This window comes from Hipposideros armiger, unplaced genomic scaffold (genome assembly GCF_001890085.2).
Source record: "Hipposideros armiger isolate ML-2016 unplaced genomic scaffold, ASM189008v1 scaffold_147, whole genome shotgun sequence".
In the NCBI taxonomy this organism is placed as follows: domain Eukaryota; kingdom Metazoa; phylum Chordata; class Mammalia; order Chiroptera; family Hipposideridae; genus Hipposideros; species Hipposideros armiger.
Window position 1 is genome coordinate 3,112,785 of NW_017731497.1, and position 18,431 is coordinate 3,131,215.

Sequence of the window (18,431 nt, forward strand, 5' to 3'; positions counted from 1 at the left end):
CCAGGCCATTTGCCTGAGTTGGTGGTTTAGTCTGGAGAGCAAGCTCTCCTCTGACCAAGGACAGGTCAGCCCTCTCCAAACCTTCGGTTTCTTATCTGTGTATTGGGATAGCTAGAGACAATTGCTCCCAGGGTTTTTGTAAGGAGTATGAGATTGTGTTTGTAAAGCAGTGGTCACTGCAAGTTCAGCTGGAGTGGGGTAACCTGCATTCCCAAGGCCTCTTTCCCCATGGAAGCTATTTTATAAATGACAGTTAAGTTCCCTAACTGAACCTTTGATGCCTAGTAAACCCCACATACCAAGACTGTAGTGATCACGGAACTAAAGCTGTGCTGACAGCTATGTTCCACATAATTTCTAGGGCTCTAATTTGGCCCCGCCCCCTCCAGGGGAGCATTGGGTCTCTGAGCCAAGGGCCATCTGAGGTGCTCCCAGAAGGCGGGCACTGACAGAGACGCATGGCTCCCCACTCTGCCTTCTAATGTCACTGCTCACTGTCAGCATGCACTGAGCAAAGCACTTGACAGAACACAGTGCCCTGCTTAATCTAAAAACGGCTTCCCAGGTGTTCTCTCAGATTTGCATAGAACAAGGAGCACTGCACGCTTAATTAATCCACCGACTCGTTCGTCTTGCAAACATTTACTGGGTATTGGCCATAGGCTGGGCCAGGCCCTACCCCAAGGGACTCACTCTGGTCAGGACATACAGCTGGGGTTGAGGCGACTGTCCATAACTTCTGACAAGTTATAACCTCTCTGAAGTTCGGTTTCATTATCTGTAAAATAGAATCAGTCCCCTCTCTGTGACATGGTGATGCAATTATGTCTAAATGTGCAGTGCCTGGAAGGTAGGAGTGGGTAAAGGCACCCTCACCACCGTGGGGGGCTGGAAAAGCCAAGTGCCTGGCGGAACCCACAAGGCACACACACTGGAAAGAAGCCAGCTGAGTCTACACAGGGGTGATCCAGGATCGTCTGACAGAGGGACAGAGCCTTTGAGCAGGGCCTGGAAGACTGACTCCAGCTCCCACATGTTCCAGTGGTGGGGTGTTCCTATCAGCAGGCACAGCTCAGCAAAGGCAGGATCAGGGAGCTCAAGGCATGTCCAGAGAAGGGTGAGCTGGGGAGTTGAGAGCCTGTCTGTGTTCCAGAGACACTTGGACATGGCTTGGGGTTATCTATGCCCTCACAGCCTCAATCACGACAGACCACAGACTTTCCTCAGCTCCTGAAGGCTAACTCTTGTCACTCTCAGTTTGGGCCAAGGTGGCCAATGGCCACATAGAGGGAAAGCAAGGCGAGGATGCAGTACCTCAGCACTGCGGCAGGACAGTGTCTCCTGGCTGGGGCTGACCCAGTCACCACATTGTGCTGGCTGGTCTGCACAGGAACCTCAGTGCCAGCAGAGACTGGGGCCACATGCTCTAAAGTCAGGGGCCCCAGACTGCTTCCCTGAGAGGCGGGGCCTGCTGGGGTGATGCTCTGAGGCCTGTCTTGCAGACCCATTTCTGTACAGGCTGAATATCTGGAGGCTGGCTGAGCCCTCTCAGCTCCACCACTGGTGCTGACAGGAAGCCAGGGCTCCCAGTTCTAGCCTGTATTCACCCATGATATCACACTTTCCCTCTCCTGACCTCGGTCTGTAAAGGGAGAGATCACCTGATCTCTTAGCTCTACGATTCCTCCAGCTCTCGGACTCCATGCCCAAGAATTGCTTTTTGCTAAAAACTTGAGTTCACCAGATGTAGGTTTCATCTGGCTGGCAGTGCTGGGCAAAGGCCACACAGCTGAGGGGCCCAGAACAAAGCTGTACCTTGAAGGGCCCCTGGGGAAATCTTGAATTTTAAAGGCTGGACGGAGGTCAAAGTTCTCTTGCGACTGTTTAAGAGTTATAAAAACTGCAAGTATTTGTTAACTGCATGAGTCCAGCAAACAGAAAAACTGCCCAAGCCTCCAGAGAGGCTAAAAGTGAACTAAGGAAAATAAACACCTTCACTAAGCTCATTTCAGCTCCTCAAATAAGGACTCACGTCTCCCCCTTAACCAGAGGTTCCAAAAGTCAAGAGAATGGAAAAAAAAAAAAAAAAAAGACAGGTTCCAGTAAAGAAATGGCATCTGTCATAAAACTGAGGCATCTGTGCCGATTTTCCTTGCAAGGTCAGACCTCCCGAGAAGCTGACCATGAGGCCCGACAGGTAGGACCTGGAACCATGAGTGTCAGCCAGCTGGGGGTGCCGCGGCCCCTCAGTCCAGAGCCTGTGGCAGCAGAGGCCAGAACCTCACAGGGTTGGAGCATTACTTTGATTTAATCTCTGAGATTGCAGATGTATCCTTCAGCTTAGCATACCCTCAGCCCAGCAAGAGAGAAGACTCACTTGTCACCAGGAACCAGCCCAGAAAGCCCTAAAAGACCCCTCTGTGTTGTTCAGGATCTCAGCAGCACACGGAGGCCACTCTTCTCTCAAAAAGGTTCCCTCCTGGTCCAGAGACCTGGGCAGTACCGTCCCACCCCAAGAGTGAGTGCTTCAAACACACAGCCCTTCACTGCTGCTCCTGACTGAGCTCTCAGATCAAGTATTAAAGGTTTGTCTTTTCCCAGAACCCCCTGGGGTTCCCCAGAAGTTGTGGTCTCCCTCTGAGACCCAGTTCCAATTGAAGCCTCTTTTCAATAAAACTAAGATGTCACCTTTCTAAATATTATTAGATATTCACGCTGGGAAAGACCCATGCCCCATATTATCTCAGCCAACAAAACCCTATTTTTCTTGCCATTTCTCTTTGAAAATACATACCTTCTACCTTCCTTATGGAAAACAATTGCCTGCAAGGCTCTCCGTCTGGCACCTCATTTGAGCAGGATGTCAGCCTTGACCTTGTCCATGAAGTATACTGGAAGCAGCTTGTGGCTTGAATATGCTGTAGATGAAGGAGACAAGCCACCCAAAGGCCTTTCCCTCTTCCTGTGCCCACTCCCGGCAGCCAAAGCCTTCACAGCTGCTCTCAAGATGGCCCTTTCCCCCAGAACCACATGCTTTCTGATATTCCTGAACAAATGAGCACATTGCCCAGGGCTCTTCAGGCTGGGTTCAAGCACCAAGGGTGTAACCCCTTTCCTAGCCCCCTGCACAACTCCTCACCATCCATCATTCAAGGATATGAAAGCCACTCATTAGTTCTCATGTTGGCTCACACACTCACTCACTCATGGTCACTCATCCACGCATGCTAAGGGCCCACGAGCAATAGCTGTCCTGCCTGTACACTTCCCACTTGGCTGCCCTCCCCAGACACAACATGTTATTGTAAACTACCCTGCTCTTTAGTCCCATCACTTGTTCTTCACAGGAAGGGTCAGAACCATATTACTTCGGTTAGCTTCCTCCTTGCCTAGTAGAGCCGCACGCTGGGGCTTCAAGGAAGGCTCTACGTAGTGTTATACTTTAACACACTCCCAGCTACCCAGGGAGAGGAAGGGTGGTGCTGAGAGGTGGGCCCCGTGGCTGAAGCAAGGGCCCTGGGGTGAGGGAACAAAGCCAGAGACCCAGGATGACAGAACAAATGAAAAGAGGGGCTTCCCATGCCCATGGACTGCTAGCCACGTGGCCCTCGGCTATGTTATTTCTGAGCAAAGCCTATTCTCAGTGTGAAGGAATGTTTCTGATGGATCAAACAGACATCAGAGTGAGATTAGCCTGAAAGCTTGCTCTTTTCTCAGTCAGACGCTCCACTGGAGATAACAAAACCTGCCCACGTTTTGATTCCTGAATCGGCTTTATTTCTCTGCATAAGGAACCCTGCACAGGCAATTCAAATTAAAACAAAATAAATATATGAATATTCATGTAAAACTGTCCTCTCTAATGAACAATTATACACAATGTACAATTTCATATTCACTGGGTGGGTTTACAAAAATGTACCATTCCCAACTAAAAATGCACCAAAATGGTTCCATGCAAACTTATCAAAGTGATCAAAAATATGGAGGGGAAAACCTGACTGAGAGCACTTTGTCTTTTTTTTTGTACAATCACAGAAAAATAAAAACATCTAATTTCTCTGTTACATTTAGAGTAACTAAATGTGGCCGCTGTTTTTAATGTGGGTTTATGTTCCTAAAACATCTATGTAGTTACCATAAACGTGTATCAACATTAAACTGGGAGTTACTGAGAAAAAGAGGGGGTGTCGGCCCCCACAGCAGTCAGTAGTCGGTGTCGGAGCCCTCAGCGTTGTCCACGTTTCTCGAGAGCATGTAGTTGTCCATGTCGATCGAGCGGCAGTTGTTGATGGCGTAGCGCAGGCGCTCGGCCATGACCAGCTGGCTGGAGTAGGGCGGCAGCCTCAGCTGGAAGAAGCAGGTCTGTGAGGTAGGCAGACTGTCGTAAGGCTGTGGACAGAGAGGCCCAGCGGGGTGTTAAATGGCGGAGGGAGGCTGCCCATTCCCACTGCCCCAAAGCCAGGAAAGCACTTCTCCCTGCTTTCAAATGGGCTCCACAGACATGACTGTGTGGCCAACTCGAGGGGAAGCAGAGACTGGGCTGTGGTAGAAAGAGCTCAGGCTCTGGTGCCCCATGGCATTCACGGCTTTTAGCCAAGATGCTTCCTTCCTCTCTTCACTCTTTCAAAGCCCTCACATGTCAAGTGAGAACAAGCCCTGACAGGATTACTTGAGAGAATACACTACGCACAGTGCCGGCCACAGAGTAAGTGTGCAACAGAGTTCATTCCCTTTCACCAAGAGGGTAGAAATGTGAAGATGCTTCAGGGATTCCCCTACAGAGTTGGCGAAATGGAAGGAACAGCTGTCAGGGGGCCACCACCCTCTGCCTCCCCTCGCTGTCCTGCTAGTGTGCATTCTGCACGCTTCACCGGCCATGGCCGCCAGCACACAGCTCAAATGAGGAATGTGCAGTTAATTAAATCCCAGTCTAGCCTGTTAACTGATGGTGATGCAGTCATTTAAAATGATAATTACGATGACTAGCATCAAAACAGAAAAGTTCTCAAGACAGATTGTTAGGTGCAAAAAGCAGAATACAAAATTCTAAATACAACATGCAAAAATGTGTATGCTTGAGGCAAAGAGTGGGAGGAATTATACAAAGGTGAAAGCTGAGAATGGCTACTACTAGAGAGAGAGGGATTATATTATGTTCCCTGTCCCTCCCTGCAAACACAACTATTTTCCAAATGATTTGTAATGATTGTAAGAATACTGCAACACTGATTTTATAATAAAAAAAATTGTTAAAAAAGAACCTGCCCACTCTTTCTTGCCCAACCCCCGCTTAAAACCAGCCCCTCCCTCCTGCCCCTCCCCTCAGAGCCTTAGCCAGGTGAGTGCATTTCAGAGGTGGGAGATGGGGGGCCCAGAACCCTAACTGTGCCAGAGCCAGTGATAAACCCAGAAAGCTCAAATGCAGAAAAAGCCCAAACCAGCAAAGACACTGAAGGGGAATGTCAGCAGGTGGCTCTGACTTGGAAACTAGAGAAATGGTCTAAGAGTCCTAAAGGAGAGGCGAGCAGTGGTCAGTTTTCTGAGGCTGAAACCCCCCATGCAGGGGATTAGAGGTGGATTAACTCCAGGGATGGCAGGGGTAGGCCCTGACAGATATAAGGCAAGGGTTTTTTCTAGAGCTGAATAGAAGTAAACCATTTCCTCCTCCCCACCTCTCTCTGAAGCGACAAAACAGATTTACAACTTATAGTTTCTGGCAAGTCACGTAGAAAATTTATGGAAAGGCTCTTTTCATAGCCCTTCCTGTGCGTGGCTCTTCAGCAAGCCTAGCCCAGGCGGGTAGCCTCAGGAGGCAGCGGGGGAGGGATGGCTTTGGCTAGAGCAATCTCCAGGAGTAGTTACTGGAAAACCACCAGAAAAACAAGACACTGAAACCTGCTGAAACTGGCAGGAAGGGCCTTTGTGTGAAGAGGCCCTACTGTCCTTACTGTTTCCAGAATAAACACTATGGGCCCTGCCTGGAGGACTGCCCAGCTTATGGGGAGGGGGACAGGGATAGAGGGAACAGAGATACGTCTAACTTAATGCTGGGTCTGAGGGGTATACGAAGTGTGCAGGAGGTGGATAGAAAGAGATTTAAGTCTGCCCTCAGGAATGGTCGGGGGCCCAGGAAAGCATCCCGGATGGCTTCCTGGAGGTGACACTGTTGTTAGGCTTAAAGGATGAATAAGTGCTTGCAGGCATAGATGGAAAGGGGTGTGAAGGAGAACTTACTAAAACTAGGGAACAGCCTACACAAAGGCACAGAAGTTTCAACACAGCATGGTCTGTCAGAGAGAAAGGCCAGCAGCCCATTATGGCCAGCACATAATAAGTGTCAAGAGGTTATATCACAAAGCGGGGCAGAGGCCAGACTGTGGAGGTGTTTAAGGCTGCAAAGGTGGTCGGTATTTATCCTGGAGTCAATGCAGGGGGCCCCTGAATGGTCTGAAAGGAGGAGAGTGACATGGTCAGATGGGTGCTTGAGAAAGATGACTCTGGCAGCAGTGTGCATTTAAGACTCTAAGCCCTTTTATTCCTAAGCCATCTGTCAAAACGGCAGCTGGGCTGGGGCTCTGCAGCTGGGGCCTTTCATCAGGCTACAGAGATACTGCGCTGCCTGCTCCACGAAGCACACCACACAAGGAGCTGCAGAGAGCGTTATCGCTGCTCCTGCCTCTTCAAGTTCCTCCTGGGGCATGTGTACCAGTTAACGGAAACAAATAACTAAGACCCTGTCCCAGTGACAAGTCACAGAGTGCAAAGGTGTAGGAAATAAGAAGCAGAAGCAACATGACAATCCCTCTGCCAAGCTTAGCTTTCACTCAGGAAGATACTAGAAGATTTAGCAAAGGTTGTTGGTTCTAGTGTGTCTTCTATATCCATTTAGGTCTTTTTCACTGAAGTTATATGATGTTTCTGAACAAGTTTTTTCTGCTTGATTTGTTTTAAATATGGAAATTTCAAGCATTGAGCCTGCATTGGCAGGCCTACTTGAGGGTTCCAGTTTGGTTTTCCCAACATACAAACAACAGGAAGCAATAAGGACCGACATTACCAAGGACTGAAAAATAGCTTACTTACCCTATCAACCTTCATGATTTGAAATCTCTGAGAAATGTCAGCAGTGTTGGCTGGCAATCGTGATCTTCCCGACACGAACCTCATGAAAAGCACCCGCTCCTCGTTGGAGAACTCCTCCAGCGTGTGCCAGAACCACTGTACCAGCTGATGCTGCTCGTCCACCTCCCGGTACCGCACCACTTTCTTCAACACCTCTACAGAGATCTCGGGCATCCCGCATACCATCTGCTCCAGCTGCTTCGCTGTCAGCAGGGACAGCAGTGGCACGGGGACGATCCAGGACATCCCTTCTCGGACTGCAGCTACCTGCTCGCGGGAGAGTTGTTCTTTCAATGTGAGCGCTCAGTACCCATCGTGGACCCACTTGGGCTGGGCACCCCTACCTGCTCACCCACTCCCCAGACACCCTACTTATCCCTCAGAACTCCAGGCACGAGTGCCCATGCGCATGGCCCACCCTCCTTACCTGCGACCCTTTGTTAGAGCTCCTCCCTGCTTGTGGGACTCAGATACTCCTTCTGGTCCCAGTTCAAGTCCAATTTAGGAGCCCACCTTCCCTCCCCGACAAAATCCCAGCCTGCTGGGCCCTCCTTACTAACTCATATTCCCACACATGTGGCTGCATGCTGTGAAAGTGTGCTACAGGGGACAGTTCATCTCCACAGCAGGGTAAGAAGTTCTTGGAAGACATGTCTGGCTTCTATTGTTTTTGTAATTTATATTTTTCTTTTGAAAATAGTCATTTTTTTTGGCAAAAATTATTTGTGTTCACTGTTTTAAAAAATGTTAAGAGGGCCAGCCAAGTGGCTCAGTTGGTTAAGAGTGTGAGCTCTGAGCAACAGGGTCACCGGTTCAATTCCCACATGGGCCAGTGAGCTGCGCCCCAGCTGAGCTGCCACTGAGCTGCCAACAGGCGGCAGGATGGCTCAGCTGGTGAAAGCACATGCTCCTAACAACAAGGTTTCCGGTTTGGCTCCCACATGGGAGGGTGGGATATGTCCACCCGAAACTAAGATTGAACACGGCACCTTGAACTGAGCAGCCGTGAGCTGCCAACGGGCGGCCGGATGGAGACAGGACTTGGAGCAGAGCTGGCTGCGCCCTCCACAACTAAGACTGAAGGGCATCAACTTGGCTGTTCCCCTTCCCCGATTTCCCAACACTGTTCCCCTTCTCCAATTCCCCAATAAAATCTTTAAAAAAAAATGTCAGAAAAGGACAAAGAAAGGAAAACTGGCAAGTCCTTTTGTAGGAGGGCAGTACAAAGGACAGAGAATTTAATTAGGAGACTCAGGTTCCAAATCCCAGCTCCCCTGCTGCTTTTACTGTAATTTTCTCATCTGAACAGTGAGGTAAATAACTGCTGCTCACATAACCATGATGAGAATGTTAAATGAGTCACTACATGAAAGTCTCTGTGGCTGGGTAGTTTGTACTGCTTCTGGACTCTTAGCACAGAGAACAGGCTGGCAGGGGAGTGCCGAGCGGGGAGCTGCCAGGGGTTGCCCACAGTCTGTTTAGAGCTCCTCCAAGGTTGCGAGTAGTGCATCCCCTACACATAGACTCATCACTCTTCAAGGTTTGTTTCAAAAATACCCCTTCACTCTTGGTCAACCCAAAACCATCTACCAAACCAAACCAAACCAAACCAAACAAAACAAAAAAACCAACCTAGAACCTCAACAGGAGCCATACCTCGGGGAATGCCCTGGGGTTATGACTGGTCCAGGGTTGTCATGCCTGGGGTAAGGAATGGGATTGGCAGTGAGGATGGTCTCTACTGATAGTAAAAGGAATACCCTGGCCAAAGTCTGCCAAAAACCAAGATGTCATGCCTGGTAGAATACAACCCAAAGCTGCCTGGAAAAAAACGAGGCTATGATGTGTTATGGGGCTGGCTGTTTGGGCAGGAGACAACTGGGAAAGTTATGGGAAGAACACTGGGATCTAAGAGATGAGGAAGAAGTGAAAGAGGAAGAAGGCCTTGTTACAGAGAAAGGAACGAAGCCAGGGCAGAGTGGAGCACAACTGACAGAGGGTGAAGTGTCAATCAGACCCTCAGAGGGAGAGACAGCAGAAGAGCCGAGACCCACGGTACACCTGCTCTGGGATCCTGGTTCTGCCTTGGGCACATCGCTTCATTTCTCGGGACTCAGAGCTTTCATCTGGGAAAATGTGATAGTAATCCTTATCTCACAGAATAACTATGGGAAAAACTGCATGAGGGTACCTGGCACCATGCTCGGCATGCAGGAGGTGACCAGTACATTTTAGTCAGTTATTCACTCTCCGAGGAGCAAAAATAGTCACGAACTGGAGACAAATCCTAAGCCCTGGCTGTGTGAACAGCATTGCTGATGGAACCGGCCCTCACTAAACTAAGGGGTTTAGTTTTCTGACTGGACTTGGCCCAAAGCCAGAGTCAAAGAAACCAGGAGTGAAGAGCACAGAAAACACATACTTTAAATTACTACATGGCCTCAGAGCCTGAGTCCAGCTTTTAAAAAGACCGCAACATACTCTGCAAATAAAGCATTACTGAAGTGGCTATAAGGATTATATAACAAAAAAAAAAATCATTTTTGGGCACAATATTCATTTCTATGATCACTCATCATACTCCCCTCATTTAGTAAATGCTTACTACAGGTCAGCATAGAACAAGAATATATAGGAGATAAATATATAGATAGGCAGATGATAGATAAGACAGATAAAATACATTTTTCATTCAATGTCTTACAAGCTAATTGAAGAAACAAGACACAAACTCTGTGGCCAAATTCTTAGACCACCACACAGAGGTATGTGATATCTTGAGGAATTTCCAAGTAACAAAAAAGAGCTCTACAGGCTATGGACTTGGAAGAGCGCTGGTCTGTGGAGGAGATGCATTCTCAGCTGGGGCTGGAAGGACTGCAGGAAGGGGAAGAGGCACGCACGTGGGACTGCAAGATCAGCATTCAGGGGTTCTTCACATGGTCCCTGACTGACCAAGCTGGAGTGGGGACACGGGGTTGGGGAGCAGTAAGAGATGAGGAGGAGTGAGAAAGCAGGCTCTGAAGGCCTGGGTGAGAGCCTGGCCTCGATCCAAACAGTGACCAATTCAGAGCTGACCTAAGTAAGGCCTTGGGTAAGGAGGTAGGAGACCCAGAGATATGACCTGAAAAGTCTCTGAATAGGGGCTGAAATATAGATACAAATGAACAAACACAGTAAATTCATATGCCGAAATTCAGTAGTAAATAGCCAGTTCTTATTTGGAGACAAAGGCAAACGTTCGTATGCACCTCCCCAAATGTTTCATCTCACCTGTCGGTCCATCTCATGAAGTCGATATTCAATGGCCCTCTCCACATACTCCTTCCTATTGGAAAATGTGAGTGGGATACTATTTCCACCAGGGATAATGGGAACCATTTTGCCATCAGAACTCTGGCCAACAAAAGAATCAAGAGGAATCATCTAAGAATAAAAGAAAAAAGAATTTTTACTACATGGTAGAAATGACAACAAAAAGTATGTTATACACACAAACTAGCACAACAGTAACAACATCAAGATTTTTATAAGGATTAAAACAAGGCAATCGAGATAGCTGATCAGGGTACTTGAGCAGCAGGAAATATGCTGACCCATCGGGCTGTAATTAAAAATGAGGCTGAATATTTCTCCCCTAAACTAGGTTTGATGAACTCTGGTCACCCCAGGCCTCCTTCTCCACCTTGGCTCCCTTGGTCCTCCATTCTGTCCTGCAGAGGGTTGATTGAAGGGGCAGGAGCTGGGTGCTGGAGCTGACTCTATTGGCAGCTATTTCCATTGCTGGGGTTGAGCTGCTAAGGGCAGCAATGGCACATGGCGTGGGTCAGCCAGACAGCAAGCACAAGACATGTCTGAGTTTTACAGAGAAACCTTCTACTCAATCCCAGCAGAAACATGGACTGGCCAGGGGGTACCTCATGAAAACTCTCCTCAGTAATCCCACTGTCTTCAATGTGAAGAATGCTGTTGAGGGTCTGCACATAGAGCAGATCCACCTCCTCCAGGTCTTCCAGGGTGAGTGGGATGCAGCACAGCTGCTTCCACACCAGAGGGGCCAAGTGCAGGTCCAGAGGCTTCTTTGTGCGAATGGCAACCCCCATTAAAATTCCCAAGAACTTAAACTGCATTAAGTGTTCATCGAGGCAGGCAGACGGGTTAAAAAGGAACCTGCAGAATTAACAAAGATATTTCAAACAAAACGGTTCTCAAGTCTATTAAAAATAAGTTACCCAACAGCTATAGCATTAGTCTAGACCTGTGTTGCCCAATATGGTAGTCATTAGCCACATGTGGCTACTTAAATTATTAAATAAAATGTAAAATTCAGTTCTTTGGCCACTCTCACCACATTTTGAGTGCTCAACAGCCACATGTGGCCTGTAGTTAATGTTTTGGACAGCACAGGGACCATATTTTGAATTATTTTTAGAAGAGACATAAAAGGGCAAGTAGATGGTCTACTAAGCCTTAAGCTATATGCTCCAGGATACTCTATTTCCTAAAATCACTTCATTTACAAGTCCATGACACAAGATCCAAAATTCAAAATTTGGCAAACACAGGGGTAATATATAATTGCAAATACTGAGTGCTGTGACTTAATAGCCTATGAAAGCTTTCAGATAAATTTTGATGCAGAAAATTCCTTGAGAGGAAGCCATACTGGTCTTCAGAAGTACAAAAGAAGTCAGGTTTCATTATCAGATTTGACTTTCCTCTCTCTCCCCCTATATATTATCATTGAGTTGGTCCCATACTAAACACCAAGTTATGATGGAAGTGCCTCAGTTTTCTTATCTGTGAAAAGGGAATAATAGTAATTCCTGCTCCTTAGGGTTATAATGAGGGTTCAATGGATGCACATGTAAAGCACTTAGAACAGTGCCTGGCACATACTAAATGATCAATAAATGTGATAAATGCAAGCCATTACTGTGATGATGATGATGATTATCTTTATTACTGACATTCAATCAATACTTGCTACCTGTCTTACCTGTCCCTGTTGTAACCCACTTCTGCGGTAGCATTGGGAGAGGGAATGAGAAGGTCGACAACACCAGTTTCAAGTTCCTACAAAGGAAAGAAAAACAATTTTTTGAGAAATGACAATCAAATGCATCAAGAAAATGAACCAATTACATTAAACATCATACTGAAAAGAGAATATCTGAGGAATTCATTTGAGAAATTTATTTGAGAAATTTAAATGCTATCTGACAACCAGCCATCTCTATAATTATTTTTGCAGTTTTAATTTAAAAATGAAATTAGGAACGCCCCCATGCAGAACCAAGATGAAAAGAATCCAGGGCAGGAGTTGGGGTCTACGAGTAGGGAGGGTACAGTATATTCAAACAGACTCAATAACTGATAGCTCATTGCTATTTTAGTCACAGGATTTATCAGACAAATCCTGATACCAGGCAAAGCTGGAAGGGTCAGCACTGATCTGGAAGCAAAGCTGTCACTGTAGATCTTAAAATAAGAACTAGTCCAAAGGGCCGGCTGAGTGGCTCAGTTGGTTAAGAGCTCGCTCAAGAGTTTGAGCTCTGAGCAACAGCGGTTCAAGTCCAGCCCGAGCTGAGCAGCCGCTGAGCTGCCAACAGGTAGCAGGATGGCTCAGCTAAAAAACAACAAAAAAAAATAAGAACTAGTCCAAACTCCTAAGACTTGTTTTTCTAAATCCCCTGGAGCCTAGCAGTTCTAAAAGCACCAGAATAAATTGGAGCACATGGGAGCCCAGGGTTTGTCTGTTACATAAATGTAAGTATTTGGCACTGCTGTTTCCTCTGCCAGTATTATATAGCACAATAGATGGTGAGTCACTGATAGACGGCTAAGCACTGACATTTATTCAGTAAGGTATTGTCACAAAACATTTCACAAACTCTTGCTATAATTCACCTATGCATCATTAATAGCATGACTTCATATAAGGCTCACAAATGCATCCTTGCTACATTTATAAAAACATGTCTGACAGAATAATCACTGGAATCAGTAAAATGGCCAACACCAGCGTGGATAACTCAGCAGGGGACAATGAATGAATATACCTGGCACATCTCTGTGATTGTGTCATCAAACACTCCTCCAGCATCATCAGCCCCTTCGCCAACCAGTTTAACCTTCCACGCTCTGGAGGGCAGACGGAGGTCTGACGCATTCAGTTTAACTACTTGTCTGGCTATCTGGACAAAGATGGGCTTACACTTCCGTCCTCTTTAAGAGAAAGAAAAAAACAGAATAAAATACAACTCTCCCCAACTTCCCCAAATCACCACAAAGGTCATTTGAAGATATCTTCCCATCACTGAATAAACAGGCCAGCTTAACAACAGCCAAACACTGTGCTAGGCCCACTGTTACCACATTGGGTACCAATGTAAGTACTGGTACTATCCTACTGTACAAATGAGGAAGGCTCAAGAGATTAGTTAGTAACAATGTCCATCTAAGAAAAGGCTAGTTAGTGACACACACATATATGCTAACCTGGTTGAAATCCTCTTTACTGTAATTTGAGGTCCATAGTTTTTGCCTTGAACCATGGTTTTTCCTATGGAGCGCACCATCGGGAGGGTGTAGACTCTCGGTGCTAACAGAGGCCGCAGCTGTCCCTGCACAATGCCCCACGTTCCAGCATTATAATGAGAGGTACTGTTCTATAACAGAAAAAAAGGCTTATCAGAAATGGTACACTCTAAGGCTTAAAAGAAATAATACTTTCTTACTTTTAGAACACGATTCTTTTTGAAATAATACTTTCTTAGTTTTAGTATACGATTCTTTTTGAAATTCACTTTAAAAGCATAAACCTGGGTATGAGTAACTATTAGTCACTTTTAAAAAATATCTGTTCTAACAAAATAAGTAATTATTGTTTTTAAAAACTTTGAAGTACAGAAAAGGACACATGCATGTACATACATGTGAAATCATCCATAATCCTACCATATGGAGGTGGCCCCTTTAACACTTCGATCTATTTCCTTCCAGTTTCCTCCCGTGTGTGGACATACTTTTTCCATATTGTTGATACCATACTGTTTATACAATTTTATGCTGCTTTTCTCATCTAACTTTATATCATTAGACATTTCTCCCACTAATTACAAACAGTTTGCTGACACTCTGCTTAGTGCACGCAGTATTCTGTTGCCTGGCTGACTCTCTATTGCTAACAATGATTTGTCAAATCTCTCATATGCCCACAACTGGTTACCCAAAGGATTTTTGATGAACAGTTTTATAAACTGATACACATTTTGGTAGGCATGCCTACACATTAAACTAACAAATATAGCCAGCTTCCTTTCTTCCTAAGTTACTAGACTGTCCTATAAAGACAGTCAAATCAGCCAAATTTTACTTTAACTCTCCCCGCATTTACCCTTCCACAGGACCCAGAATGGACATCTGTAAGGAGAGCAAGAAGTCTCCTAAATGTCGTGATTATAAATGATTATATAATAGCCTTGACTGGTACTAATAGCTTTGTGTGCCTAAGTTTTAAAACCATTTAATAGACTTTACAAAAAATACATGCTTAGCCAGTCGTCCTTCCCCGAGGTCTAGACAAATCAAAACCCAAAAGGAAGACCAATTTGTGTCCAGCACTACGATTACAATGTCTGGACTGTCAGTGAACCAACAATAAAATGCAGACAGAATTGCTGCCTTTTCTACATCTCTCGGGTGCTGAGAGGAAAAACTATTAGCCATGGAAGAATTTTCCGAAGGCTCAGAGAAAGGCGCAGACCTGGAGAGCACATCACAGGCACTGTCTCCCAAGACAGACCGTTACCTGGTTGTTGGGGCTGAGGTTCAGTAGCCTCCACGACGAGTACATGAGGTCTGAGAAGTGGTAAAGCAGCCGGAGCCTGGCCCTCGCAGTATGAATGCTCACCTCCCTCAGGGACCCATACTGGGGGGGCACTGCATCGGGCAGGCCCAGCTGCAGAGGTACTGACACACCTGCGCAGAAAGCAAATGACGCTTAGAAAGGAAAATGCATTGCTTGCATTTTCAGTATTTTGAAAATTTTCAAACACAGAAAAAAGTTGTGTACAATGAACACCCCCTTAAATTCTATAATTAATATTTTGCTATATTTGCTTTATCACACATTTATCAATTCCTCTATTAATTTATTATGGAAATTTGTTCTTTTCGCCTTTAATTTAGTTTCCCCTTTAACTATGGGACTTAGTTTCTTCACAAAAAAACAAAACCAGAAAAACCCAAATTCTTCCTTTCATATTCAGTAATTGACATCTTCATAATAACTCCAGTGTGGGCCAAAACCAGGTAGGCAGTTCTAGAAAATGGAAATGAGCAACTTAGCAGAGCCACCTCCCACACTCACTAGGGATCTGACAGAAAGTGACCAAGACAGAATGAAAGATATGGGTGCATGATTTACTGCAAGAACAGGAGCTCCGTAGAAGTAAAGACTACAAGGACTAACTAGATCCATGGTTACTCTCTTATAAAAATGTACAAGGAGGGCCGGCCGAGTGGCACATTGGTTAAGAGCTGGCTTGGGACGCCAGAGGGCCCCGGTTCGGATCCCACATATGACAGCCAGTGACACTGCCCTCCACAGCTAAGATGCTGAACAACAGCTCAACCTGGAGCTGGGCTGCCGTGAGTCGCTGGCGACGGCATAGACGGCGTAGGCTGCAGCCCCCGTGGCAATGGGTTGCCATGGGCTACCGTGTGTAGCCAGCAGCCAACTTGGGCCAGTGAAGCAACGTCCTCCACAACTAGACTGAAGAACAAAAGGACAGCAACTTGTCTGTTCCCCGTCCCCCAACTCCCCAGCGCTGTTCCCATCCCCCCAATTCCCCAATAAAAATCTTAAAAAAAAAAATGTACAAGGAGTAAAAACAAGATATTTAACTTATCTGAGTTTCCTATAAAGATTTGTACAGCTCAGTTCCCAGAGGTATTTTACTATTATTAATAAAAGCTAACATTTATCGAGTACTTCTATGTGCCTGCCACTATTCTAACACCTTCAAAGGAATTCATTCATTTACTCCTATAGGTCTTTACAATAGGTGCTATTATTATCCTCATTTTATAGACAAGGAAACTGAGTCTCAAGGTCACTCAGCTAATAAGTGGAGGAGCCAGGATTCAACCCAGGCAATGTGGTTCCAGCCTGAACTTTTAACCACCACACTGTGTAGCCTCTGTTCTGAAGTGCAGTGAAAACCCTCTCAAAGCTGCAGAGACCCCTGAGTAATCTGAAAATGTCAGTGCGTGGGCAGCACTGTTCATTCTGGATTCTGTTAGACAGAAACCAGCTCCTGCTTGTTTGGAATCTACTTGGCAAGTCCTGCCTTGCTCTCTTAGGGTATCTAAGAAAACAAAACCTCTATGGAGAGTCTTTCCCAAGGACCTGTGGCTTAGAAGTAGAGAAGTTAGCAAAAAGGGAAGAAAATGCTGAGCTCCCAGGTACAAGGTTGCTTTAGGGAAATTCTAGTGCCATAGACAACAGAGGATGGTAGAAAGAAAGGGCTAGACGAACTGGGAAAGAAACAGACCAAATATGAAGAAATGTGCAAGAATGATAAATGCCACACTTAAGGTAACAGTTACATTTGTGGGGAATGGAAGATGGATCTAATCTGGGGAGTACACAGCTGGATGGTGAGTACACAAATATGCACTTTATTTTTATTTATATATTTTTGTAGATTTACAAGGATTTCATAATAAATTAAAAGCAAAACAAACAACAAAAAGGTAGAAATAGCCCATCAGTACTGCTACATGCTGAAATAAAATGGCAACAAATTTTTTTTTCTGTGCTAATGCACAGACAACATCATGTTTCAAATGGTTAACAGGTGAAAAATTTGACAAATGCTCTCAGGGCTTTTAATCTTTTTTCCTAACAGTAGGCCTTAGGAAGCCATATATATATATATGAAAGAACATACTTAGTTGATGCTCTAAAATTATGAATTTTTGCTTGCCTAAGTGATATGTTTTCTTTTGGGGGTGCAGAGAGGGACTGCTTCATAATGAAGTCTGCAGGAGAACTGCCTGCTGTGAAAATATTTACAGTGCTGGTAGCACAAAGAGTGCTTTGGTTGTGTGGGGGAAGGCTTGGTTTCAGAATGATGCAGTTTGAAACTGGCAGGCAGACTGTGCAGCTGGGTACTGCTGAAAGAGAAGGTGCGGGAGCGTGGATATTTCATCCCTCACCTGGTGCTCTTGGGGGCACAGGAGGCGCTGTCCATGCGGCACTGTGGCAGCGGCCAGCTGAAATCTGCCGGACATTTTTCCCTTGCAAAACTGTTACCAGGGTTGGTTCTCGAACATGGTTGGTGTGGCCGAGGCCAAGCTGGGGATAAATTACAAATACACAGCGATTCAATTAGAAAGAGGAAGAGAGGAAGCCAAGATGATGAAATTTGTCTTAGATGGTAGCAGATATAAATAAGTTAATATCTGTACCAACAAGCATCGAAATAATAAAATTAATTCTGATTTTCTCTATGAGCATGGTCCTCACAGCTCAGACTGTCTCCTAAAAACCAAGCTACAACAAGGCCATTCCAAATTTAGCAGGTGAATCTTAATAGCTGAACACATCCTTGAATTCCACTTCTGGAGAGGTAATTAACTCTTAGAAAGTTAAAAAAAACCAACAACAGAATGATGTATAGAGCTTTCTCTTAAAACACAATGATTTCTTGGTTTTTAACATGGATTGCCTTTATAACAATAAATAAGCAATTATAAAAGCATACACAGAAGCAGACTGTCTGCTCTAGATCTCTGCTGTTAGGGTCTGACTGGGACACCAGCGTTTCAGCAGTTAAGCACCTCAACATCATTACGGAGGATCCTGTCAAGGCCCTGCCAGGGAATTTCTAAAGTTGTCCTCTAAAATCAACTGTCCTCTCATTAAGACAACGTGCATCCACAATGATGAGCAGCTTCCCCATCTGTTAAGATAGTGATGAAGAGATAACAGGGCCAAAATGAAGCTATGAGGGATAATACTGGACCTTGAACTTGAGGGCCTCTGAATACCTGCTCTAGGGGCGGCCAGACCCAGAGAGGACTAATGGAGGAAGGGGACATGGGGCTGAAAGCCAGTGTACTAGCAAGCATCTCAGACTCCCACTGAAGTCCTTCCCCACCTCCATATACATGGTAGGCTAAACAATTCAACCTCGAATCTGTTCTCAACCTCTTAGAGGCTCAGTTTACTCCTCTGTACAATGGGGGTGACAAGATTTGCTGTACAAACATGAATATCCTCCTGTCATCTTATA

At 45.7% G+C, this 18,431-nt stretch overlaps 1 protein-coding gene across 1 annotated transcript in view; it reads right to left on the reverse strand.

Moving 5' to 3' along the window:
• Positions 1–3,754: 3,754 nt before the first annotated feature.
• HERC1 (HECT and RLD domain containing E3 ubiquitin protein ligase family member 1) overlaps positions 3,755–18,431 on the reverse strand; it is a 205,579-nt gene continuing 190,902 nt past the window's right edge. Inside the window, exons 70-78 of the mRNA XM_019650781.1 lie at positions 17,353–17,491; positions 14,939–15,108; positions 13,627–13,796; positions 13,188–13,353; positions 12,125–12,201; positions 11,043–11,295; positions 10,399–10,551; positions 7,087–7,392; positions 3,755–4,392 (exon numbers count right to left, since the gene is read on the reverse strand). Of these exons, the coding sequence (XP_019506326.1) occupies positions 4,207–4,392; positions 7,087–7,392; positions 10,399–10,551; positions 11,043–11,295; positions 12,125–12,201; positions 13,188–13,353; positions 13,627–13,796; positions 14,939–15,108; positions 17,353–17,491 (1,620 nt within the window). The 3' untranslated portion in view covers positions 3,755–4,206. The remainder of the gene's footprint in view (positions 4,393–7,086; positions 7,393–10,398; positions 10,552–11,042; positions 11,296–12,124; positions 12,202–13,187; positions 13,354–13,626; positions 13,797–14,938; positions 15,109–17,352; positions 17,492–18,431) is intronic.